Source organism: Oncorhynchus masou, chromosome 10 (genome assembly GCF_036934945.1).
Source record: "Oncorhynchus masou masou isolate Uvic2021 chromosome 10, UVic_Omas_1.1, whole genome shotgun sequence".
Lineage (NCBI taxonomy): Eukaryota > Metazoa > Chordata > Actinopteri > Salmoniformes > Salmonidae > Oncorhynchus > Oncorhynchus masou.
Genome location: NC_088221.1, coordinates 46454739 through 46482218, shown reverse-complemented (window position 1 = coordinate 46482218; position 27480 = coordinate 46454739). Strand labels below are relative to the sequence as shown.

The following is a 27480-nucleotide window of genomic DNA, read 5'->3' as shown; positions in this document are numbered from 1 at the left end:
TGAAAATGTACGGAAAAATCCTAGCAGTCTGATGGCCCTGCCCACAAGTTGCAGCAACCAGTCAATGGCTCTGGGAGAGCAACGCTGGGATCGTCCCCCTCAATATCCTATTGGGCTATAAGACCAGTGTGTGTCTGTGCACTGGACAGCCAATGCAACATTTGCTACAGGTTTATGAAAGAGGAATTTGTTATGTAACCTTTAAGAAATACAAGTTTATTCCAGTAACATTTACATAATCTCTGCCCTCATGGATTCATGTTTCTAGAATAGGCCTTTTAGCCCAATTAGCCAATTAGAATAGCATCTTTGTTGACTTTTTAACTAACATAACAATTAGTTATTATAATGTTATTACAACAACTATTACAACAATTGTCGGGAGGCCCAATGTTTAACAATTTAAGTCACATGTACCATCCTGACAGACAAAACTACCCCAGTCATCTCATGCAGAATGCTGTGAAGATGAAGTGTATTTATGTACAGTAGGTTTACAATGTCCTCAGAAAGTATTCAATCACAATCCTTGAGTTTTTCCACATTCTGTTGTTGTTACAGCCTGAAATTAATGGATTTAAATTGAGATTGTGTCACTGGCCTACACACAATACTTGTTAATTGTTTACTCCATGTGTAACTGTGGGTTGTCTGTCCACACTGCTATGCTTTATCTTGGCCAGGTCGAAGTTGTAAATGAGAACTTGTTCTCAACTAGCCCACCTGGTTAAATAAAGGTGAAATAAAACAAATTAAAATAAATGTTATTACATTTTTTACAAATTAATACAAAATGTAAAGCTTAAATGGATTAGGTCAATAAGTATTCAATCCTTTTCTTATGGCAAGCCTAAATAAGTTCAGGAGTAAAAATGTGCTTAACAAGTCACAAGTTCCTCGGCATACACGTCACTGACAAACTGAAACGGTCCACCCACAGAGACAGTGTGGTGAAGAAGGCGCAAAATGAAAAATTTCAAATTTCCACAGGTCTAATGTCCAAGCTTTACAGCGGGAACCACACATGCGGAGATCATCCGTTCACCAACACTGCGTCTCACAAAGACACGGCAGTTGGAACCAAAAATCTCCAATTTGGACTCCAGACCAAAGGACAAATTCCCACCGGTCTAATGTCCACTGCTCGTGTTTCTTGGCCCAAGCGAGTCTCTTCTTATTATTGGTGTCCTTTAGTAGTGGTTTCTTTGCAGCAATTCGACCATGAAGACCTGATTCACACAGTCTCGTCTGAACAGTTGATGTTGAGATGTGTCTGTTACTTGAACTACAGTGCCTTGCGAAAGTATTCGGCCCCCTTGAACTTTGCGACCTTTTGCCACATTTCAGGCTTCAAACATAAAGATATAAAACTGTATTTTTTGTGAAGAATCAACAACAAGTGGGACACAATCATGAAGTGGAACGACATTTATTGGATATTTCAAACTTTTTTAACAAATCAAAAACTGAAAAATTGGGCGTGCAAAATTATTTAGCCCCTTTACTTTCAGTGCAGCAAACTCTCTCCAGAAGTTCAGTGAGGATCTCTGAATGATCCAATGTTGACCTAAATGACTAATGATGATAAATACAATCCACCTGTGTGTAATCAAGTCTCCGTATAAATGAACCTGCACTGTGATAGTCTCAGAGGTCCGTTAAAAGCGCAGAGAGCATCATGAAGAACAAGGAACACACCAGGCAGGTCCGAGATACTGTTGTGAAGAAGTTTAAAGCCGATTTGGATACAAAAAAATTTCCCAAGCTTTAAACATCCCAAGGTGCACTGTGCAAGCGATAATATTGAAATGGAAGGAGTATCAGTCCACTGCAAATCTACCAAGACCTGGCCGTCCCTCTAAACTTTCAGCTCAAACAAGGAGAAGACTGATCAGAGATGCAGCCAAGAGGCCCATGATCACTCTGGATGAACTGCAGAGATCTACAGCTGAGGTGGGAGACTCTGTCCATAGGACAACCATCAGTCGTATATTGCACAAATCTGGCCTTTATGGAAGAGTGGCAAGAAGAAAGCCATTTCTTAAAGATATCCATAAAAAGTGTTGTTTAAAGTTTGCCACAAGCCACCTGGGAGACACACCAAACATGTGGAAGAAGGTGCTCTGGTCAGATGAAACCAAAATTGAACTTTTTGGCAACAATGCAAAACGTTATGTTTGTCGTAAATGCAACACAACTGAACACACCAACCCCACTGTCAAACATGGTGGTGGCAGCATCATGGTTTGGGCCTGCTTTTCTTCAGCAGGGACAGGGAAGATGGTTACAATTGATGGGAAGATGGATGGAGCCAAATACAGGACCATTCTGGAAGAAAACCTGATGGAGTCTGCAAAAGACCTGAGACTGGGACGGAGATTTGTCTTCCAACAAGACAATGATCCAAAATATAAAGCAAAATCTACAATGGGATGGTTCAAAAATAAACATATCCAGGTGTTAGAATGGCCAAGTCAAAGTCCAGACCTGAATCCAATCGAGAATCTGTGGAAAGAACTGAAAACTGCTGTTCACAAATGCTCTCCATCCAACCTCACTGAGCTCGAGCTGTTTTGCAAGGAGGAATGGGAAAAAATTTCAGTCTCTCGATGTGCAAAACTGATAGAGACATACCCCAAGCGACTTACAGCTGTAATCGCAGCAAAAGGTGGCGCTACAAAGTATTAACTTAAGGGGGCTGAATCATTTTGCACGCCCAATTTTTCAGTTTTTGATTTGTTAAAAAGTTTGAAATATCCAATAAATGTCGTTCCACTTCATGATTGTGTCCCACTTGTTGTTGATTCTTCACAAAAAATACAGTTTTATATCTTTATGTTTGAAGCCTGAAATGTGGCAAAAGGTCGCAAAGTTCAAGGGGGCTGAATACTTTCTCAAGGCACTGTATGTGAAGCATTTATTTGGGGCTGCAATTTCTGAGGCTGGTAACTCTAATGAACTTATCCTCTGCAGCAGAGGTAACTCTGGGTCTTCCATTCCTGTGGCGGTCCTCATGAGAGCCAGTTTCATCATAGCGCCTAATGGTTTTTGAGACTGCACGTGAAGAAACTTTCAAAGTTCTTGACATTTTCCGCAATGACTGAACTCCATGACTTAAAGTAATGATGGACTGTTGTTTCTCTTTGCTTATTTGAGCTGTTCTTGCCATAATATGATCTTGGTCTTTTACCAAATAGGGCCATCTTCTGTATACCTCCCCTAACGTCACAACACAACTGATTGGCTCAAACGCATTAAGGAAAGAAATTCCACAAATTAACTTAACAAGGCACACCTGTTAATTGAAACATATTCCAGGTGACTACCTCATTAAATCAAATGTATTTATAAAGCCCTTCTTACACCAGCTGATACAGTGGGGCAAAAAAAGTATTTAGTCAGCCACCAATTGTGCCAGTTCTCCCACTTAAAAAGATGAGAGAGGCCTGTAGTTTTCATCATATGTACACTTCAACTATGACAGACAAAATGAGAAATAAAATCCAGAAAATCACATTGTAGGATTTTTAATGAATCTATTTGCAAATTACGGTGGAAAATAAGTATTTGGTCACCTACAAACAAGCAAGATTTCTGGCTCTAACAGACCTGTAACTTCTTCTTTAAGAAGCTCCTCTGTCCTCCACTCGTTACCTGTATTAATGGCACCTGTTTGAACTTGTTATCAGTATAAAAGACACCTGTCCACAACCTCAAACAGTCACACTCCAAACTCCACTATGGCCAAGACCAAAGAGCTGTCAAAGGACACCAGAAACAAAATTGCAGACCTGCACCAGGCTGGGAAGACGGAATCTGCAATAGGTAAGCAGCTTGGTTTGAAGAAATCAACTGGGAGAGCAATTATTAGGAAATGGAAGACATACAAGACCACTGGTAATCTCCCTCGATCTGGGGCTCCACGCAAGATCTCACCCCGTGGGGTCAAAATGATCACAAGAACGGTGAGCAAAAATCCCAGAACCACACGGGGGGACCTAGTGGATGACCTGCAGAGAGCAGGGACCAAAGTAACAAAGCCTACCACCAGTAACACACTACGCCGCCAGGGACTCAAATCTTGCAGTGCCAGACGTGTCCCCCTGCTTAAGCCAGTACATGTCCAGGCCCGTCTGAAGTTTGCTAGAGAGCATTTGGATGATCCAGAAGAAGATTGGGAGAATGTCATATGGTCAGATGAAACCAAAATAGAACTTTTTGGTAAAAACTCAACTCGTCGTGTTTGGAGGACAAAGAATGCTGAGTTGCATCCAAAGAACACATACCTACTGTGAAGCATGGGGGTGGAAACATCATGCTTTGGGGCTGTTTTTCTGCAAAGGGACCAGGACGACTGATCCGTGTAAAGGAGAGAATGAATGGGGCCATGTATCGTGAGATTTTGAGTGAAAACCTCCTTCCATCAGCAAGGGCATTGAAGATGAAACGTGGCTGTGTCTTTCAGCATGACAATGATCCCAAACACACCGCCCGGGCAACAAAGGAGTGGCTTCGTAAGAAGCTTTTCAAGGTCCTGGAGTGGCCTAGCCAGTCTCCAGATCTCAACCCCATAGAAAATCTTTGGAGGGAGTTGAAAGTCCGTGTTGCCCAGCAACAGCCCCAAAACATCACTGCTCTAGAGGAGATCTGCATGGAGGAATGGGCCAAAATACCAGCAACAGTGTGTGAAAACCTTGTGAAGACTTACAGAAAATGTTTGACCTCTGTCATTGCCAACAAAGGGTATATAACAAAGTATTGAGATAAACTTTTGTTATTGACCAAATACTTATTTTCCACCATAATTAGCAAATAAATAAATTAAAAATCCTACAATGTGATTTTCTGGATTTCTTTCCCTCATTTTGTCTGTCATAGTTGAAGTGTACCTATGATGAAAATTACAGGCCTCTCTCATCTTTTTAAGTGGGAGAACTTGCACAATTGGTGGCTGACTAAATACTTTTTTTGCCACACTGTATCTCAAAGTGCTGTACAGAAACCCAGCCTAAAACCCCAAACAGCAAGCAATGCAGGTGTAGAAGCACAGTGGCTAGGAAAAACTCCCTAGAAAGGCCAAAACCTAGGAAGAAACCTAGAGAGGAACCAGACTATGAGGGGTGGACTCTTCTGTCCTCTTCTGGCTGTGCTGGGTGGAGATTATAACAGAACATGGCCAAGATGTTCAAATGTTAATAGATGACCAGCAGGGTCAAATAATAATAATCACAGGGGTTGTCGAGGTTGCAACAGGTCAGCACCTCAGGAGTAAATGTCATTTGGCTTTTCATAGCCGATCATTCAGAGTATCTCTACCGCTCCTGCTGTCTCCAGAGAGTGGAAAACAGCAGGTCTGGGACAGATAGCACGTCCGGTGAACAGGTCAGGGTTCCATAGCCGCAGGCAGAACAGTTGAAACTGGAGCAGCAGCACGGCCAGGTGGACTGGGGACAGCAAGGAGTCATCATGCCAGGTAGTCCTGAGCCATGGTCCTAGGGCTCAGACAGGAAGACCACCCAGACAGGAAGACCACGTTAGTGACTCAACCCACTCAAGTGACGCACCCCTCCTAGGGACGGCATGGAAGAGCACCAGTAAGCTGGTGACTCTTCCAGTGGAAAGAGGGGAACCGGCCAGGCAGAGACAGCAAGGGCGGTTCGTTGCTCCAGAGCCTTTCCGTTCACCTTCACACTCCTGGGCCAGACTACACTCAATCATATGACCCACTGAAGAGATGAGTCTTCAGTAAAGACTTAAAGGTTGAGACTGAGTTTGCGTCTCTGACATGAGTTGGCAGACCATTCCATAAAAATGGAGCTCTATAGGAGAAAGCCCTGCCTTCAGATGTTTGCTTAGAAATTCTAGAGACAATTAGGAGGCCTGCGTCTTGTGACCGTAGCATACGCGTAGGTATGTATGGCAGGACCAAATCAGAAAGATAGGTAGGAGCAAGCCCATGTAATGCTTTGTAGGTTAGCAGTAAAACCTTGAAATCAGCCCTTGTCTTAACAGGAAGCCAGTGTAGGGAGGCTAGCACTGGAGCAATATGATACATTTTTGGGGTTCTTGTCAGGATTCTAGCTTTATGTCCTGAATAACCTGTACCCCCGCACATCGACTCAGTATCGTAACACCCTGTATATAGCCTCCACATCGACTCAGTACCGTAACACCCTTTATATAGCCTCCACATTGACTCTGTACCGGTACCCCCTGTATATAGCCTCCACATTGACTCAGTACCGGTACCCCCTGTATATAGCCTCCACATTGACTCAGTACCGGTACCCCCTGTATATAGTCTCAATACTGTTATTTTATCGTGTTACTTTTTAAAATTTATTTTTTACTTTAGTTGATTTTGGTTTCTTAACTCTTTTTGGTTAAGGGCTTGTAAGTAAGCATTTCACAGTAAAGTCTACACTTGTTGTATTCGGCGCATGTGACTAATAAAGTTTGATTTGATTTAATACAAAGCGTTATGTTTGGGGCAAATCCAACACAACACATTACTGAGTACCACTCTTCATGTTTTTAAGCATGGTGTTGGCTGCAGTTTATGGGTATGCTTGTCATCGGCAAGGACTAGGGAGTTTTTCAGGATAAAAAGAAATGGAATAGAGCTAAGCACACGCAAAATCCTAGAGGAAACCTGGTTCAGTCTGCTTTCCGACAGACACTGGGAGACAAATTCACCTTTCAGCAGGACAATAACCTAAAACACAAGGCCAAATCTACACTGGAGTTGCTTAACAAGAGGACATTAAATGTTCCTGGGTGGCCTAGTTACAGTTTCGACTTAAATCCGCCTAAAGATCTATGGCAAGACTGGAAAATGGCTGTCTAGCAATGCTCAACAACCAATTTGACAAGAGGTTGAACAATTTAAAAATAATAATGTGTAAATATTGTACAATCAAGGTGTGCAAAGCTCTTAGAGACTTACCCAGAAAGGCTCACAGCTGTAATCACTGCCAAATGTGATTCTAACATGTATTGACTCAGGGGTGTGAATACTTATGTAAATGACATGTCTATATTTAAATTTAAAACATTTTCCAAAAATATCCAAAAAACATGTTTCACTTTATCATTATGGCTTATTGTGTGTAGATTGGTGAGAGAAAAAAATAAAATGTGATCAATTTTGAATGCAGGCTGTAACACAACAAAATGTGTAATAAGTCAAGGGGTATGAATACTTTCTGAAGGCACAATATATGCTACAATGGGATTGCAATGAAGATAATAAGAATTTAAATTTAATCTATGAAGGCACACTCGTTCAGAATATTGATCACTGTGAATGTTTTCAATAGTACTCTAGTTGTTTCCAGCAGGCTCACAGCTTACTGGTAGAGAGATGGGGTGGAAACTCATGAAACTTGTTATAATACATAGCGACCTCTTCTGGTTAGATGATGAAGTATTTAATAAGCATTAAGGTCCGAGGAGGTGTGTTATATGGCCAATATACCACAGCTAAGGGTTGTTCTTACACATGACGCAACGCGGACTGCCTGGATACAGCCATTGGCCGTGGTATACTGGCCATGTATCACAAACCCGAGGTGCCTTATTGCTATTATAAACTGTTTACCAACGTAATTAGAGCAGTAAAAAAATAACTGTTTTGTCATACGGTCTGATATACCACGTCCGTCTGCCAATCACATGGTGGTGGCAGCATCATGGTTTGGGCCTGCTTTTCTTCAGCAGGGACAGGGAAGATGGTTAAAATTGATGGGAAGATGGATGGAGCCAAATACAGGACCATTCTGGAAGAAAACCTGATGGAGTCTGCAAAAGACCTGAGACTGGGACGGAGATTTGTCTTCCAACAAGACAATGATCCAAAACATAAAGCAAAATCTACAATGGAATTAGTTCAAAAATAAACATATCCAGGTGTTAGAATGGCCAAGTCAAAGTCCAGACCTGAATCCAATCGAGAATCTGTGGAAAGAACTGAAAACTGCTGTTCACAAATGCTCTCCATCCAACCTCACTGAGCTCGAGCTGTTTTGCAAGGAGGAATGGGAAAAAATTCAGTCTCTCGATGTGCAAAACTGATAGAGACATACCCCAAGCGACTTACAGCTGTAATCACAGCAAAAGGTGGCGCTACAAAGTATTAACTTAAGGGGGCTGAATAATTTTGCACGCCCAATTTTTCAGTTTTTGATTTGTTAAAAAACGTTTGAAATATCCAATAAATGTCGTTCCACTTCATGATTGTGTCCCACTTATTGTTGATTCTTCACACAAAAATACAGTTGTATATCTTTATGTTTGAAGCCTGAAATGTGGCAAAAGGTCGCAAAGTTCAAGGGGGCCGAATACTTTCGCAAGGCACTGTACATAAACATATATATACAGTTGATGTCAGAAGTTTACACACAATTAGGTTGGATTCATTAAAACTCATTTTTCAATCACTCCACTAATTTCTTGTTAACAAACTATAGTTTTGGCAAGTCGTTTATGACATCTACGTTGTGCATGACACAAGTCATTTTTCCAACAATTGTTTACAGACAGATTATTTCACTTATAATTCACTGTATCACAATTCCAGTGGGTCAGAAGTTTACATATACTAAGTTGACTGTGCCTTTAAACAGCTTGGACAATTCCAGAAAATTATGTCATGGCTTTAGAAGCTTCTGATAATTGACATCCTTTGAGTCAATTGAAGGTGTACCTGTGGATGTATTTCAAGCCCTACCTTCAAACTCAGTGCCTCTTTGCTTGACATCATGGGAAAATCAAAAGAAATCAGCCAAGACCTCAAATAAAAATTGTAGACCTCCACAAGTCTGGTTCATCCTTGGGAGCAATTTCCAAATGGCTGAAGGTACCAAGTTCATCTGTACAAACAATAGTACGCAAGCAAACACCATGGGACCAGGCAGTTATCATACCTCTCAGGAAGGAGAGGTGTTCTGTCTACTAGAGATGAATGTACTTTGGTGCAAAAAGTGCAAATCAATCCCAGAACAACAGCAAAGAACCTTGTGAAGATGCTGGAGGAAACAGGTACAAAGGATCTATATCCATAGTAAAACGAGTTCTATATCGACATAACCTGAAAGGCCGTTCAGCAAGGAAGAAGCCACTGCTCCAAAACCACCATTAAAAAGCCAGACTACGGTTTGCAACTGCACATGGGGACAAATATTGTACTTTTTGGAGAAATGTCCTCTGGTCTGCTGAAACAAAAATAGAATAGTTTGGCCATAATAACCATCGTTATGTTTGGAGGAAAACGGGGGTGGCTTGCAAGCCGAAGAACACCATCCCAACTGTGAAGCACGGGGGTGGCAGCATCATGTTGTGGGGATGCTTTACTGCAGGATGGACTGGTGCCCTTCATAAAATAGATGGCATCATGAGGCAGGACAATTATGTGGATATATTGAAGCAACATCTCAAGACATCAGTCAGGAAGTTAAAGCTTGGTCACAAATGGGTCTTCCAAATGGAGAATGACCCCAAGCATACTTCCAACGTTCTGGCAAAATGGCTTAAGGACAACAAAGTCATAGAATTGAAGTGGCCTGAGCCTGACCTCAATCCCATAGAAAATTTGTGGGCAGAACTGAAAGTGTGTGTGAGCAAGGAGGCCTATAAACCTGACTCAGTTACACCAGCTCTCTCAGGAGGAATGGGCCAAAATTCACCCAACTTATTGTGGGAAGCTTGTAGAAGGCTACCCAAAACATTTGACCCAAGTTAAACAATTTAAAGGCAATGCTACCAAATACTAACTGAGTGTATGTAAACTTCTGACCTACTGGGAATGTGATGAAAGAAATAAAAGCTGAAATAAATAATTCTCTCTACTATAATTCTGACATTTCACGTTCTTAAAATAAAGTGGTGATCCTAACTGACCTAAAACAGAGAATTTTTACTAGGGTTAAAGGCCAGGAATTGTGAAAACCTGAGTTTAAATGCACTTGGCTAAGGTGTATGTAAACTTCCGATTTCAAATGTATTATTATATTAATCTTCCAATAGTCAATAACTTGATCTTTAGGCTTATGTCTTAATTCTTTAAAGTAAATAAAGCATGCATATCCTGAAACGTGTTGATGGAATATTAAACTAGTACAATAAGAGCCTCTAGTCCATGTATTCCCAAACTGGGGAACGCGTGATGCTGTCTTGGTACGCCAAATAAAAATGTGATTCACATTTTTTTTAAATAAATAAAATAAAAATTATCTTCATATTTTCAAACAGTCCATTTACAGTGCCTTGCGAAAGTATTCGGCCCCCTTGAACTTTGCGACCTTTTGCCACATTTCAGGCTTCAAACATAAAGATATAAAACTGTATTTTTTTGTGAAGAATCAACAACAAGTGGGACACAATCATGAAGTAGAACGACATTTATTGGATATTTCAAACTTTTTTAACAAATCAAAAACTGAAAAATTGGGCGTGCAAAAGTACTCTCACAACTCAATGAAACCTTCACTCTTTATTTAAAAAAAACATGCCAATTTGAAAAATAAACCACAGGAATTTTTGGAGCGAGAATTAAGACACCTTTCGAGTAGTAAGACATGTATAAAAGCAACAGATACCATTAATAAGAAGGGGCTAGAAGAGTCTTATGTGGTGAGCTACTGAGTGGCTAAGACAGGCAAGCCCCATACTATTGTGGAGGACATCATTCTTTCTGTTACTGCAGATATGGCTGGGACAATGCTGGGGGAAAAGGCCAAAAGTACTATACAGACAATGTCTTCATCAAACAACACTGTTTCATGACACATCAGTGACCATGGCAGGAGATGTTTTGAAACAATTACTAATTCGCATATGCAACAGATGTGAAACAGCCAGCTTAGTTAGCGGTGGTGCGCGCTAAATAGCATTTCAATCAGGGACGTCACTTGCTCTGAGACCTTGAAGTAGTGGTTCCCCTTGCTCTGCAAGGGCCGCGGCTTTTGTGGAGCGATGGGTAACGATGCTTCGTGGGTGACTGTTGTTGATGTGTGCAGAGGGTCCCTGGTTTGCGCCCGGGTATGGGCGAGGAGACGGTCTAAAGTTATACTGTTACATTGGTGCCGTGACCCGGATCACTGGTTGCTGCAGAAAAGGAGGAGGTCAAAAGGGGGGTGAGTTTAACGGATGTGAAACAGCTAGCTTAGTTAGCGGTGGTGCGCGTTAAATTAGCATTTCAATCAATGACGTCACTTGCTCTGAGACCTTGAAGTAGTGGTTCCCCTTGCTCTGCAAGGGCCGCAGCTTTTGTGTAGCGATGGGTAACGATGCTTTGTGGGTGACTGTTGTTGATGTGTGCAGAGGGTCACTGGTTCGCGCCCGGGTATGGGCGAGGGGACGGTTTAAAGTTGTACTGTTACACATACAAGCCAGTGAATTCTATGATGAATTCTATGGGGCGGCAGTGTAGCCTAGTGGTTAGAGCATTGGACCGAAAGGTTGCAAGTTCAAATCCCCGAGCTGACAAGGTACAAAATCTGTCGTTCTGCCACTGAACAGGCAGTTAACCCATTGTTCCTAGGCCGTCATTGAAAATAAGAATTTGTTCTTAACTGACTTGCCTGGTTAAATAAAGGTAAAAAAAAAAAAAAAAAAAAAAATTACAGCTGGATGAGTCAACAGACGTGGAGAGCCTGGCACAGCCCCTGGTATATGTCCGTTACCAGTGGCGGTTCTACCTTGTATGGCTCCCTGGGCGAACCCCCCCTTCAGCCAAAAAATCCCAACCATCAACTGTAATTTTTATTCGGACATTTGGAACAACACAAATAAATCATCATATCATTTAAAACAATATGAATATAAAAATATATACAAAAATAAGACTCAAATATCAAAAAGTAGTAAAAAAGACAAATAGAAACAAATTGTAATATATAAATACAAATAAAATAAGAACTTCATTATTGCACTATTACCCTATTGCATAGAAAAACACACAAATAGAACTAAATTGCACAAATCCTAAATCACACAAATACACAAATGGAATAACACATTTATAAAGAAGAGAAACTGATTATTACACTATTGCACTTCAAACATGAAACACACAAACTAAATTGCACAGCTGCCATCTGAACCCTGACCTTTCTTGCCTTCCTTGACGCAATGTCATCAATGACATCATCATAAGAACTTTGCATTATTTAATACTGGTAGACTGGTTTTCTATTAATCTTAATGATTTTGCAAAAACCAGTAAAAAAATAAAAATAATTCAACAATATGTCTGTGAGACTATATATTCACAGTATTATGAATGAATTGTGGTTTATTTGGTAGCATTTCGTAGTGTGACTGATTTTATTAATTCCGTTAGTACTGTACAAAGTCAGAGGTGTGTTATTTGATAAAATCACCCGATACCACTACCTCGGGCTTCCAGAGGGGAGACCTGAGGTCAACCTACCCCGCTACCCCTACCTCGGGCTTCCAGAGGGGAGACCTGAGGTCAACCTACCCCGCCATCCCTACCTCGGGCTTCCAGAGGGGAGACCTGAGACCCCGCTAGGGCTTCCAGAGGGGAGACTTGAGGTCAACCTACCCCGCTACCCCTACCTTGGGCTTCCAGGGGGGAGACCTGAGGTCAACCTACCCCCCGCTCCCCTCCCCATCTCGTACTTCTGAGTGGGAGCCTGCCTAGCTCACAAACTAGAATCAGGGCTCCCACTCCGACAAGGTTCATTGACCCACAGTCCCACATGGTGACATGATACCATTGATGTGACGTGCAAATGAGTGATAGAAAACCAATCGCGCAAATGTCACCAATCCAAATGTTTTTTGTGCTGGCACCCTTTGCCGCCCCAGGGAAGATGCCGCCCTGGGCGGCTGCCTATGTCGCCCATACCTAAATCCGCTTCTGTCCATCACGTTTATGGGAGGTCAATTAAGGAAGACATCCTCTTCTGCAAACCACTGGAAACCAGGACAACAGGAGAGGATATTTTTTAAAGTACTGGACAGTTTGTGACATCAAATGGACTTTGGTGGTCAAGATGTGTTGGTATCTGTACTGATGGAGCAAAAGCCATGACAGGGAGACATAGTGGAATAGTAAAATGATTGATTATTATATTATTTGTGCCCTGGTCCTATAAGAGCTCTTTGTCACTTCCCGGGAGCCGGTTGTGATTTAAAAAAAACTCATACTAATTCTTATGTTTAATAAATGTAGCATATAGTGTGTGTGTGTGGCAGGATTACAATTACGGCAAAAAAAACTACATTTGAGTGTGCTGACCCTGGTGCTAGAGGGGGTACGCAGCTGGAGGTTGAATGTTTGAAGGGGTACAGGACTTTAAAAAGTTTGGGAACCACTGCGTCGAGTCTGACACCTGAGAGGTTGGGACCACTTTGCAATTAAGTAGCGTTTGAAACATGTCTTCTTAATGAGGTGGTCATACGACGAGCTCAAACAATGTATCTGTAAAGAGCCTCACGACCTCTAGCAACCTTACCTACAACACCGTACACTTACTTCACTGTTCAACTATCTGAAATTATACGGGGTTTTTTTTTCTCCTCAAGCGCGCCCACGAATACGCGTTCACGTTTGGCAGCTCCACGTCGACATTCTTCCAGCTACAGACTGAACTGCACAGGGCTGAAATAATAGAATAAGAGGTCAAAACGGCGTGAATGCACCAATACGAACACTGTATGGAGGCTCCAAAGAGGGACGTTAACCGCGAAATTAGGAAGTGGAAAAACTCTTGCTTGCTTTGATAGTTTGTCCTGCAACCGTTGTAGATAGGCCACTGGTTTTTGCATTTTATTATCGGTTTGCCCTCGTGCTTGATCGCAGCTGTTCCCCTTTAAGAGCTCCCGTTTCTACCAGGTACCGTATGATCAGTTGCATTTCTTTAGCTTCTCATTATAATGTTCACATTTAGAATATGAAGCTATGCTATGGCATTTCACATCTGCTAATAGAATTCCAACATCTTTTAATTCACTGTTTTATTTTGTACTTTGCAACTTCATTACAATAAGCAACTCTCCAAACTGTATTGAATATACATGTATTTGTTACTGTAATCTGAAGTGGAATATGTTGAATATTTGCCTTGTATAGGTATACTGAATTTCACAATGAAAATATAATCTGTGGCTTGTGGGAAAAACTCCCCAACAAGTAGGTTAAACAGCGTAATGAACGTGGGCGTTTTACCCTTGGAGTGAACGATTCAACATGAAGAAATTCATGATTTCGAATTTGGAACCCTTTTATACACGTCATCTGTTCCACATATGGAGTGCTCTAATTGTTGCCTTTACTACCTTGAAGATAGTCAAGGTTGAACTGCGAAGTAAACACCTTATGAACGAAAATGTATCTAGCCTCTTACTGTGTGATATTGTATGATTTCATCATTTTGTGTGGTGGTTGGTGTCAGAGTGTGAGAATCAATCCAAGTTTCCAACAGCAGTCTTTCCATTCACTCCTCTCTGTGTTTTAATTAGCCCAGAGAATTAGTTAAAGTTCCACATAATACACTTTTTGTAAAGCACTTAGCTATGGTTTGATTTCAGTTTAATCTCAAATCATGCTGGAGTTTAACTTTTGTTTCAATATTGTGTTCAGAAAAGTCATCCCAACCTCCATAATTACATTTTCTACACTACAGTGTTAATTCAAAGTGTTTATCAACTCAGCACATCAATAGGAAACTTACATTTAATTCTCTTATGTTGCAGGTGGAGTAGTGAAAAGGGTTGGCACTGTGGCTGTCCAAGTAAAGTTCTGTGATACACTTTGACTCTAATTGTTTGCAGTCAGTGCATTACAGAACTTTATTTTGGGAGTTAATGCTCTGGGCCTGAGGGAAATAAATCTACCATCTGGAGAGCGGGAGCATTATTCCACAACATGGCCACTTGCAGACTTCAATAGGGAAACTCCTTGTCACAAATTTTTTTCTAAGAATAAACTTTCTTTTGACAATGACATGCCTCGTGAGTTTTCACCTACTTGTGAATGTATTTATTTGCTTAGAATTAAGACTCACTTTGGTATGTTGGTATCAGAGTGAAATGACTGAATTTATGACTGAAAAGGGGAGTAGTAGATTGTTGAATCACTTTCTATAGGGTGACCCAGCGAGCCATATGGAAACTCCAGACTCCAGTCATCCCTCATGTTCACTTTGTCATGTGACTCATGGAGGTGAGAAAGTTAAACAAGAGCAGTTTAAATGTTCAAACCTCTTTTTCAGTGACCTGGATCCTAATGTATGGGTCCTACCACATATTAATGAACCTAATAAAAACCCATAAACATTGATGTCAAATATTTGAAAGGATTATTTTCTGTTGTGTATTGACATTGTATCCTGTGAATGGAAGTTATGTCTAACTATCTGTTGTATCATTCATTGCTGGAGTGTTGCAAATATAAATATAATAAACTATTTCAGAGATTTATGACAGCCAATAGGAAGGTAGGATGAAACGTTGCTATTCTGCAGTGTAGGCTGTCTGTCCAAGCAGTCTGAATCAGCGGTTCTTTCAAAGCAAACTTTTCACACACAAAAGTGCAATAACATCACTGGTTCTATAAAGGGCACAAAACTTGTTAGTCTAATTTAGAGATTCTCTGGAACTTTTGTATACTTGTTAGCGCTCACCAGCCAAATGTGATCCCCGAAAATTGCGTACTAAGTCACATGTGTAGATATGTGCTCAACGTCATTGCTCTGCTGTGTGTGCGCGTCTTACTAGCGGTCACTCAAATGGCGAGGGGCTGAAGCTCATTGGCTGGAACTCGAATTGCTAAGGGGCATGGGGGAAAAAGGGATTTCATGGATAATTGAGGTAAAACACTACATATGCTCATAGATTACACATGTATGAACTACACATTGATACGTCCGGTTCAAAGCGGGAGGATTTAAAAATAATACTACGGATTACGGTCCAAACACTTAAGACAGACCCTATCCCCTCAGCCTTAAAATTAAGTGGACACTTCTGAAGACGTGTCATGACGTCTGACGAGTATTCACTTGCAGGGCAAGGGAGAAAGGAAGACTTTTTAAATTTAGTTTCAGGCCCCGGATGACATTATTGTACACTCGCAAAGCCGACTAGAAACGACGGCTGAGGGGCTTACTGTTACACATTTCCCTTGCTTGGCTAATCATTTGGGCCACCCGCCAAGATTGCAACAGGGATCCCCCCCAAGGGCATAAGGCGAGTGTAAGTGGACGAGGGTGTGTCTTTTAAGTGTTTGGACCATGGCCCTAGTAGTTACCAAAGTTCCAGACCATATTTTTAAAGACACATGCACACATTCACATGCACACATTTAAGCAACATGGCATATTTTTCCTCCTATTAAATTAGATTACTTTCTTATAATAAAATCAACATTTTTCTCAGTGTTTTGAATTTCAGTTCTCCCAAAGCCCAGTTCATTCATCATGGTTAATATTTAGAGAGCTTTTGTGCTAAGCGTAAGTAATCATTAGGCTATCTGTGCACGTATCAAATATGTCTGAGAAAGAGGCAGTCACCGGCAGGCACAGCGAAAGAAGAGTTGCGTTGATGCATGTTGAGAATGCCATTCTTATAAACTCTGGAATTTCTTTCACTTGCCATTTCTCCTGAAAGGATGACCTCCGAACTATGGGCATCAAGTTTCCATGAACTAAAGACCTACTCTCAAACACGTATGAATGTAACTGACAGTCCAAATCAACATGCTTGTAAGCTCGTCCTATGCTACAAAACGTGTTATGGAGTGATGATAAGGGAAAACACATTCATTTATATTCTTCCAAGAATCAATATAATTTTTGGAATGACAATTGAACAGCAGTAAATCACACATTGTGCCTTGTAAAAATATTTGTCTAATATAAGCTTTTCCAGTGACTGTGACTCTCATCAACTAGATTCAGCTATGGGACTATATTTTTTAATTTTTTTCTTGAGCTGATGGTCTGGGGACCGGAACATAATTACAAATAATTTGACTGCGAATTCACTGCAAGAATCACAAACATATATAATATTTGACTAAAACATAATAATTTAAAACCTTGCTTACATCTGTCTCTCTATTATGCATGGAATACTTGGGAACAGATTTCTCAAATTAAAATCACTTGGAGCTCATCTCCAGGTGTTTTTACAGTATTTTATGTACAACAATAAAATATACAATTATATATATATATATATTTATTTATTATTATTTTTTGCTCAGAAAATGTGTTGGGCCAAATAAAACCACCCGCGCAAATTCGGCCCGCGGGCCGCCAGTTGGGGAAACGTGCTCTATGGACTACCAGCAATTCAATTAAAGTAACAGTAAAGATAGGCGATAATGTAACCAATTTTGCAACATTGTAATATGTATTGAAAACACAAATTAAATGCAAAGCATGATGGGATTTGAATACAATTTAGCTCATATCCTATTATCGCTGTGACAGCTGCCTTTCCGTGCACAAACACGGAAGCAGTATGGCGTCAAACAACAATAGCTCCGACAGGCAACGAATTGCACAGCAAAGATTAAGCAGAATTGCAGCGCATTTACATAAACATGAGGACGGTAACTCGGGAATTATCGCAAAAGAATGCAAAATCGATGCGACTGGTTCAACGGAAGAGAATAAAGGGACGGTGCCGAGAAAGAGGTAGGAATTGGCGGTGGTAATAGGGTAGAAGTGGCTGAATATGAGGGCTATACATACTGGCATGCTATCTTGTCATTTAAAAACACATCATTGGTGTCTTACAAACAGATCTCCCTTGACATATTATTTAGACATCTCTGCTTTAATTTAGCTAAGAAAATGAGCCAGCAGAATGTGCGGTAGTGGTCCTTAAACAAAGTGTTCATTCATTGAAGTGGGTGCGGCGGGACTGTATTCTATATTCTATGCTAATCTTTTTAATTGTAGTTAGCTAGGCTACTTATTTAAAATGTTTTTCAGTAATGTTTTGATCTCTCACCCTGTTGAAATTAAAGTTCAGGTCAATCCTACACTAGGATTGTACCAAATTTGTCATAGCTTGCCTGCGTTATATGACCCACACTAGCCAACTAAACTCCTAGATTTACGATGGAGTTGAGCGGCGACTAGTGTGGGCGGACTGGAGCTGCTACACCACATAAAATGCTTTTTCTTTTTTGTATTAAACAAAACTACTGATTTCAGAACCCAGAACCCAGAAGAATAGACTGGAATTACACACAAGTGTTCTGTTTAATTGCGGGCTATTCTTTTAGGTGCTGGAATTAGTAGGTTATGATAAACACTCATTGTATCTGACCTCGGAGCTCCAGTCTGACACCACTAGTCGTCGCTCAACTCCATCGTAAATCTAGGAGTTGAGTTTAATCGGCAAGACCCACACGAGCCGCTCGTGACAGTGGGCAGCTGAAGTTTATGTAAAACCACAAGATCAGCTTGCGACTATTTCAAGGTAGCCTATTCCATTATACATGTATATTGTTAGTTATAGCTAGTATAGTTAGTTATAGGGATCATTATAATGGTAATATATTTTTTTTTATATTCATTATATTTTTTTTAACTAGGCAAGTCTGTTAAGAACAAATTCTTATTTTCAATGACGGCCTAGGAACAGTGGGTTAACTGCCTGTTCAGGGGCAGAATGACGGATTTGTACCTTGTCAGCTCGGGGATTTGAACTTGCAACCTTTCGGTTACTAGTCCAACGCTCTAACCACTAGGCTACCCTGCCGCCCACACATATCACATTTTTATCTGGAGGTTAATGTTTTTCCAGATTCAGAAATGGGATAAAGTTGAGCAGTTAACTTTAAACTTGGATCTGATTTGGCCAAGACCTGTGGTGGTCTGACAATCAGTTCGTAACGAGACGAGTTGAATGTTAAAGCTTTCACAATCGTGCTGTAGTGACATAAAAATAAAATCAGGGTTACGTGCCTTGCTCAAGGGCAATTGTCACCTTATCAGCTCGGGTATTCGAACCAGCGACCTTTCATGTACAGGCCCAACGCTCCAACCGCTAAACTACCTACTACAGCTCGTGTCAGATATGCCTTAGACCACACTTCCATATTTGCATTTCTTAGAGGCTGTATTGCATGAACCACTCACCCATGTAACACTGAACAATCCATTATCCTGCATTTAACTGTGACGTGGCCTGTGTGAGGAAGTGTTACCATCGTTCTACCACAGGAATGTTAATGATTTATTGATGTATTATGTATGGCTCTTCATTGTGCAGTTGGGAAATGTTTTGTGGAGCGATGGGTAACGATGCTTCGTGGGTGACTGTTGTTGATGTGTGCAGAGGGTCCCTGGATCGAGCCCGGGTATGGGCGAAGGTCTTCATTGTGCAGTTGGGAAATGTTTGATATTAATATAGAATGTATGTTTTTTTTGAGAAGCAGAAGTGCTGAGGCTTATCTTAGATGAACCCTATAGGTGAGCTCCTGAGTGGAGCAGCGGTCTAAGGCACTGCAATCTCAGTGCTAGAGGCGTCACTACAGACCCTGGTTTGATTTCTAGGCTGTATCACAACCGGCCTTGATTGGGTGTCCCATAGGGCGGCGCGCTATTGGCCCAGCGTCGTTAGTGTTTGTCCCGGGGTAGGCCGTCATTGTAAATTTAACTGACTTTCCTAGTTAAAGGTTAAATAAATAACCTGTTGGTCAGTTAGGCTATGGGCAATTCCATGTTAACAGAGTGATGCTTAGACTCAGATTTCTCACTTTCAAATGTGTCAAACAAAAAACAAATATTGCAAAGTTAAACAAACCATACAACTGTATGCACAAGGATTACATTAAAATTAAAATCTTAAGTTATAGATTGAAAGCAAGTCTAAGAAAGAAAGACCCCGTGTGGCACAGTTGGTAGAGCATGGCACTTGCAAAGCCAGGGTTGTGGGTTTGATTCCCACGAGGGACCAAGGACAAACAAATATGAAAATGTAGGCACTCACTCCTGTAAGTCCCTCTGGATAAGTGCATCAGCTAAATGACTAAAATGTAAAGACATTTTTGATCGATTGTATGTGCGCTAATTCCCATTCTATAATTTTAGTTAAAAACAGTTGAAAAGTACAATGTTTTTGGTTATTGAAAAGATGTTTCACAGTGGTTTAGCAGGTACAGTGATTCTCTACACTATATATTGCTTGTTTTGTCACAAACTGAAATTAGGCGAACTATTCCAATTTTAGCAACCAGGAAATGGCTGAGTGATTTCTGCATATTGCAGCCCTTTAAAAAAGAAAATATGTAAGTGAAAAATCTGAGTCTCAGCATCACTCAGCATCACTCAGCATCACTCAGCATCACTCAGCATCACTCAGCATCACTCTGTTACTGTGGAATTGCCCCAATGCCACCTTTCTTGCGCGATGAGTTTGGTTTAACCTGGAAGCCAGATTTCTGCTGGTTTGTTGGTCTCTCTCTATTGCCAAATGTATGGTCATTTTGTGCTGACGAGTGGCCCAAAAATGTTTTTAATTATGACAATAAATTATAAAGCTGTCTATGCCTAATTCTCCAGTGTGAGCCCACCCCCATTTTCCAATGTAAAAATAATGTTGAGTACAACTTGTATTGTTATCTGTACGCATAAATGTTACCTTCATGAATTTACCCTCATTGCTCACATTTTGTAGAATTGCGCTTATCACTGGAGAGTAGGAATGTTCCCTGCTACAAAGCTGGGCTAACTGGTCCTAGTCTTGCTGGAATGTCAGTCTGGATTGGACCTACTTCATAAACAACCTATACATTTGCACCCATCGTTTCAAATGGCATTTTAACCTTCTTTTAACCTTCTTAATTTTTTATATATATATATATATTTTAGTTACAATTCAGAGTTTGTAAAATCAACAGTCTAACTTCTTGACTTATTGACTCATTCTGTTGTAATAACTTGATGGCAGCCACAAAACAAGGCTACTTTTTGAACAAGGCGCTGATCTAGCAGCTAATTACTAGCCTAATGGTCTGGTCATCATCATGCAGTGTAATATTTGTTTCCGTAGCTTCAAAAGATTCCCCCAGCTCTTTGAGGCCAGACGGCCGTTGCTTCCATTTAATTATACAATAAATTCATTCATCTCTGGACAGTTGTATTCTTCTGCTTGTTGAGGTTGTGACAGGACATCACAGAGTTGTGTTATGGTCCGTTGAGATGACAGGCTGTGATAGACTGGCATTGAGAGTATGTCGCTCTCTCTCTCATTTCCCAGGCTCCTCATAAATTACACTGGCTGCCTGTTTGGCAGGCAGTCCTCATGGGTTTTTCTCAACCATGTGTACCAACTTAAGGTATGGATCCCTCCTAGGGGTAGTGGCCTGTTTCCTCTGGCCGGCTGCCGTAGTGGCCTGTTTCCTCTGGCCGGCTGCCGTAGTGGCCTGTTTCCTCTGGCCGGCTGCCGTAGTGGCCTGTTTCCTCTGGCCGGCTGCCGTAGTGGCCTGATTCCTCTGGCGAGGAATATCTGAAAAGCATTCCCTTGGCATGAGCGTAGTGATTTAACACAGACGAAGAAACACATTTACTAAACTGTCAGTTTTATTATTTTTTATTATTCAGTAGATATATGGAGATACTAAAATTCTGCCTGATACTGTCAGTTCAGTGTTCAAACTTGTTTCTTGAATCCTCTCACCTGATTTAGCATAATGCTAAGCCGAAAATGGTATTTATTTGGAACACTTTTCGGAGGATATACCCAACCTTCGTTGGCCACACCTTTTCTCCTAATGATCATCATCTGTGGTTATTCATCATGCTGCTCCCCCTTGGAATGAGATCTAAGCCACTCTCTGTCTAATGACTGCTGTTCATGCTGTTTGAAGGTAACAGGTTTTCTTCCCCATTTGTTAATGTGCCTACAGGCTTTTGTAGTTGGCTGTGTGTAGTCCACAGGGGAACGACCACCTCTGAGACCAGGCCTAGGTGTGACTGGAGCTTCCCATACTGCAATACACTAAGGAAGAGCCACGGCGTGGAAAGCCCATTTTGAATAACAGCAAGCCATGATGTGGAAAGCCCATTTTGAATAACGGGAGAGCCACGACGTGGAAAGCCCATTTTGAATAACAGAGAGCCACGACGTGGAAAGCCCATTTTGAATAACAGCGAGCCATGATGTGGAAAGCCCATTTTGAATAACGGGAGAGCCACGACGTGGAAAGCCCATTTTTGAATAACGGGAGAGCCACGACGTGGAAAGCCCATTTTTGAATAACGGGATAGCCACGACGTGGAAAGCCCATTTTTGAATAACGGGAGAGCCACGACGTGGAAAGCCCATTTTTGAATAACGGGAGAGCCACGACGTGGAAAACCCATTTTTGAATAACGGATGGCAAAACAAGGGAACTACAACACATTCCCCATTTGCAAATAGACCACTAATCCAAATACTAGCCTACTGTGCAACAGGATGTCAAGTATGAGGGTGCAAGTCATTGGTCTTTTAAAAGTGCTTCCTTGCATTGTCTTGGTCCCTTGACATTTGACCTGTGTCGTCACTGACAGCGTTATTACAGCATTAGCTTCTACTACTAACATTAACTAAATTGACCAACTGTTTCTTGTTCTCTCCCAGGCAGGAGATTATGAAGTGGAATGGCTGGGGGTACAGTGACTCCAAATTCCTCTTTAACAAGAACGGTCGAGCAGAATTCACAGGCAAAAGGTACAGAATACTGTCTCAACATTTTCAACTGTTGTTTTACTCTCACGGAAGAAAATCTGGATTGTCTCAGACGATCTGTAGGCTAAATAATCTATTCACATGTGTTGATAGAATTCTCAGTCTTAGTTGTTCACTCCTTTGCACAGGCTACCACCTAAAACTGGTTCCCGACATTTCTTGATTTTTAATGTATTTAAATAGTTGATTTTTGGCGTACTCGTTTGACATTTCACTGCATTGTTAGGAGTCAGTAACATAAGCGTTTCACTGCACCCGCTATAACTCCTGCTGAACTGTGTGCCAAACGTGGGTTTCCACAAACTCGGTCCTGGTGCCCCCTCATGGATGCATTTTTGTGTGTTTTTGCCCTAGCATAACACAGCTGACTTAAATAACCAACTCATCATCAAGCTTTGATTATTTGAATCAGCTGTGTAGTGCTAGGGCAATAAACAAAAGGGCCAGGATCGAGTTTCGGGGAAAACCCTGGTGTACATTATCAATAGACTTTTGATTTGAAAACCTCCCACTCCTCTCCAGCCTCATTCAGAGTGGGGTACTAGTGCCACCTAGTGGCTGGTATCGGTACTCTGTTTATCATGTTTTGATTTAGTCCCAGACATCCGGTCAATGAGTGGGATTATCAACTGTTTGAAACTGCCCTTATTACCTTTCATGGAATGTTTCTTCTTACCATTGACTAGGGGTTGGTGCTTTTGTTTTGTTTCTACTAACAGTTGTCATGGGAACAATTGTTGGAAATATGTTGAGTGCTGATGTGTGAAGTGATCAGTTTGAATCTCTGTGCGTTTTTTTTTTTTAAGAAGCCTAAGTTATTGTCTCTCAAATCTCTCTGATAACGAGGGTATGACTTGAATGCACACTGGCTGCAGAATGGATCTGTTTTCTTTGGCACAACACCTTCTGTTCTGAACCTTTTATCTTTGTCCTGTATGATCGAGGCAGAGATGGTGGCGTATGGGTTTCGGAACAGAAAGCCTGTCAGACTTAAAAGCCAAGCGACGTGATGTGATTTTTACAGGATGCTGAGTAGCAAATGGTTCCTCTGTTAGTCTTTACTAGAAGTTGTATCAACGACATTTCCTGTTCTGTGCTTTCTCATGCGTGGTTTGAGAGATGGAAGAAATGAACGTGAATGAGAATTCTCCTCTTTTCATTAAGGAGTGTCTTTTAATGGTCTGCTGGACAAAGACGGACTACAGTTCCCTGGTGTGTTGGCCTCTACTGTGCCAGCAGTTAGATTATACAGCGTCTGGCCTGGGCTGGCGCCACAGGGACAGCGTGGTCACTAGGCTCACCTAATAACCTCTAAGCTCAAACAACCACACACCGACTCCATACCCATAACAGACCGTATGTATTTCAGCAGTTCCCCAGCGTAACACCTATGTCAGAGGGGATGTGTTTATGATTTGGGTAAAGATATCTTTTAAGCCTGTGTGTTTTTTGGTTCATTGCAGGTATAGGCTAAGTGGGATGACCCTGCCCAGTTTGCAGGACTGGTTTGAAAATACCTTTGGTGCCAGTGTGAAGCATAAAAGCCCTGCGACAGTAAGTGCCGTTGGTTTTCAACCCCCATGTTTCCTGTTGGTGTGAATTCCAATGACGGCAGCCGGCGACCAGTTAATGGCTCCTCCTCCTCCCATGTCTTTGTCCCAGCCACTCCTGAATGCCAGCGCTGTGCCGCCGCCCAGACTGAACGAGGCATTCGTAGAGAACCTGAAGGCCACAAGCATCCCATTCTCCAATGAGGCGGAGGACAGGGTGTTCCGTGCCCACGGTGAGGCATGCTGGGAATGCTCCGGTCCTGCAGGGGACTGGGTCTCATACAGACAGTGTGTGATGCCATCTTTAGTCTTACACATGCGGTACATAGACACACAACAGTATTATGAACATCGCACTAATTCTACTGATCATACAATCATAATTGCTTTTGTTGTAGTATATATATTTTTTAATTACTTTGTGTTAACAGGTCATTGCCTACATGAAATCTTTGCTCTCAGAGAAGGGAAGAAATTTGAGCGTGTTCCAGACATGGTGGTGTGGCCAAGTGAGTTTTACATCAACTCACGTTTCCACCCCCTCCCTCCCTCCCACAATGCATTGCTTCTCTTCATCCTGGCTCAGGTTTTTATTTTAAGGGTTAATCTCTGCCGAGGCATAGGGATATTGATATGTATGAGAGGTGGCTTAATAAGAAGCGTCAGGGGGAGGGCGTTGGACACCCAGTACACCAGGCCCAGCACAGTATCGTCATGGATCATGGCAGATCGCTACAGTTACGGCTGGCACCTTTTTATCATGCAAATTTGTGTTGACTGATGGCTGGAATTTGATTTAGCAGACTCTGTGCCGTTGCTACTCTTGTTATCGATGTAACACTAACATATAGCTGTGTGTTTAGAAAATGACACGGGATAAAATGCCCATCCAAGATATTGTTCTGTATCCTATGCCTCTGCAGACTGCCACAACGATGTGGTGAAAGTTGTGGAGCTGGCGTGCAAGCACAATGTTTGTTTGATACCATACGGCGGTGAGTCTTTCACTGTTGCAAACCCAATATTATAATGTTTTGATTTATGTTTTTTACAAACTTTACAATATATTTTTGATTAGAATGGTATGCCCTGTTTTTTTTTTTTTTTCCTTGTGGCCTGACCAGGGAAAGTGCTGGTTATAGCCTGCTGCTAGGACCCAGAGCTTTCCCCCTGGTGATGTCCTAACCCTAACCCCTCTCGTCTCCTGTCCCCCATCCAGGAGGTACCAGTGTGACCAGTGCTCTAGAGTGCCCCCCGGAGGAGACCCGCTGCATCGTCTCTCTGGATACTTCCCAGATGGTGGGGAATGAACTGACTTGGAGACAGTACACATTAGATCCACTCTGAGAGTCGCACATCTGTAAACAATGCTTTTATTCCATACAAGGATCTGCTCCACAAAGCCCTTTGTCTCAACACAACTGTACTGTTTCTATAGTAACAAGTATACACTGCGTACCCTTTTTTCTCCCTCAGAACAGCCTCAATTTGTCAGGGCAAATGTGTCAAAAGTGTTCCACAGGGATGCTGGCCCATTTTTGACTCCAATGATTCCCATAGTTTTGTCAAGTTGGCTGGATGTCCATTGGGTGGTGGATCATTCTTGATACACACAGGGAAACTGTTGAGCGCGGAAAAACCCAGCAGCGTTGCAGTTCTTGACACAAACCTGCTGCGCCTGGCACCTACTACCATACCCTGTTCAAAGACACTTCAATGTTTTGTCTTGTCCATTCACCCTCTGAATGGAACACATTCTCAATGGATGTCTCTATTGTCTGAAGGCTTATAAATCCTCCTTAACCTGTCTCCTCCCCTTCATCTACACTGATTGAAGTGGATTGAATAAGTAACGTCATTAAGGGATCATAGCTTTCAACCTGGTCAGTCTGTCATGGTAAGAGCAGGTGTTCATAAGGTTTTTGTACTTAGAGTAAAACCTTGTATCTGTATGTGAATGATGCATCTTAGTTTTACAGACCGTATAACGTCTTGCACAAGATCAGCTGGCTATATACTCTCTGTATGGACAATAGAAAGCCAAGTGTTACGGGCCATTTCTTTTGCGACGTTAGAGCTTTTTTTTTGTTGCTGTGAATGTCTGACGCTCTCACAACAGGATAGATGGGGGTCGGTCAGCCCTGAGGACGCTCTCACAGCAGGATAGATGGGGGTCGGTCAGCACGGAGGACGCTCTCACGGCAGGATAGACGGGGGTCGGTCAGCACGGAGGACGCTCTCACGGCAGGATAGACGGGGGTCGGTCAGCACGGAGGACGCTCTCACGGCAGGATAGACGGGGGTCGGTCAGCACGGAGCGGGGGTCGGTCAGCACGGAGGACGCTCTCACGGCAGGATAGGGGGTCGGTCAGCACGGAGGACGCTCTCACGGCAGGATAGACGGATAGACGGGGGTCGGTCAGCACGGAGGACGCTCTCACGGCAGGATAGACGGGGGTCGGTCAGCACGGAGGACGCTCTCACGGCAGGATAGACGGGGGTCGGTCAGCACGGAGGACGCTCTCACGGCAGGATAGACGGGGGTCGGTCAGCACGGAGGACGCTCTCACGGCAGGATAGACGGGGTCGGTCAGCACGGAGGACGCTCTCACGGCAGGATAGACGGGGTCGGTCAGCACGGAGGACGCTCTCACGGCAGGATAGAGGGGGTCGGTCAGCACGGAGGACGCTATAGACGGGGGTCGGTCAGCACGGAGGACGCTCTCACGGCAGGATAGACGGGGGTCGGTCAGCACGGAGGACGCTCTCACGGCAGGATAGACGGGGGTCGGTCAGCACGGAGGACGCTCCTATATCCACGTCAAAGCTTATTCAGACGTCCAGCTGTCTCACTCTCTTTATCTTACTTTCGGAGAATCATAAATTTGCTAAACTTTTTCCTCAGAGAAAAATACTGTGAGGGAAGGAAACCCAATCGGAAACAGCATTTAGTATCAGTACTGTATCATAGAACTGTTGGACAGCTGTCTACCCAGGTGATGTATTGGCGGTCTGGACATTGCTAGTCCAGCAGTCACTGAGGAGGTGACGTAAATACCCGTGCGCTGGGTCAAGGGTCACAGGGCATAGCGGGTCTGAGGGAGTCACATGAAAGACTGTGTATGACCGCAGGAGACACTTTATTACCTCTGGAGAATGAATGATGGCTCAAGCTGTTCCGGGGGTGACTGGAGAGGGTAACCTTTTGGAA

At 42.3% G+C, this 27480-nt stretch overlaps 1 protein-coding gene and 1 long non-coding RNA gene across 6 annotated transcripts in view; both read left to right on the top strand.

Annotated features, from left to right (window-relative positions):
* Positions 1 to 13579: 13579 nt before the first annotated feature.
* Positions 13580 to 14971, top strand: LOC135547016 (uncharacterized). Its single transcript, XR_010456661.1, has 2 exons — positions 13580 to 13861; positions 14722 to 14971. It is a non-coding gene; the product is annotated as an uncharacterized LOC135547016 (long non-coding RNA).
* A 2504-nt stretch (positions 14972 to 17475) lies between these two features.
* LOC135547690 (alkyldihydroxyacetonephosphate synthase, peroxisomal-like) overlaps positions 17476 to 27480 on the top strand; it is a 32383-nt gene continuing 22378 nt past the window's right edge. For 4 of the 5 annotated variants that reach the window (XM_064976922.1, XM_064976923.1, XM_064976920.1 and 1 more), the window contains exons 1-7: positions 17482 to 17669; positions 22612 to 22701; positions 24183 to 24273; positions 24382 to 24502; positions 24701 to 24778; positions 25193 to 25264; positions 25489 to 25568. In XM_064976922.1, coding sequence (XP_064832994.1) covers positions 17494 to 17669; positions 22612 to 22701; positions 24183 to 24273; positions 24382 to 24502; positions 24701 to 24778; positions 25193 to 25264; positions 25489 to 25568 — 708 coding nt within the window. In that variant the 5' untranslated portion in view covers positions 17482 to 17493. Of the gene's footprint in view, positions 17670 to 22611; positions 22702 to 24182; positions 24274 to 24381; positions 24503 to 24700; positions 24779 to 25192; positions 25265 to 25488; positions 25569 to 27480 lie in introns of all 5 variants that reach the window. The other variant, XM_064976925.1, reaches the window with a different exon arrangement.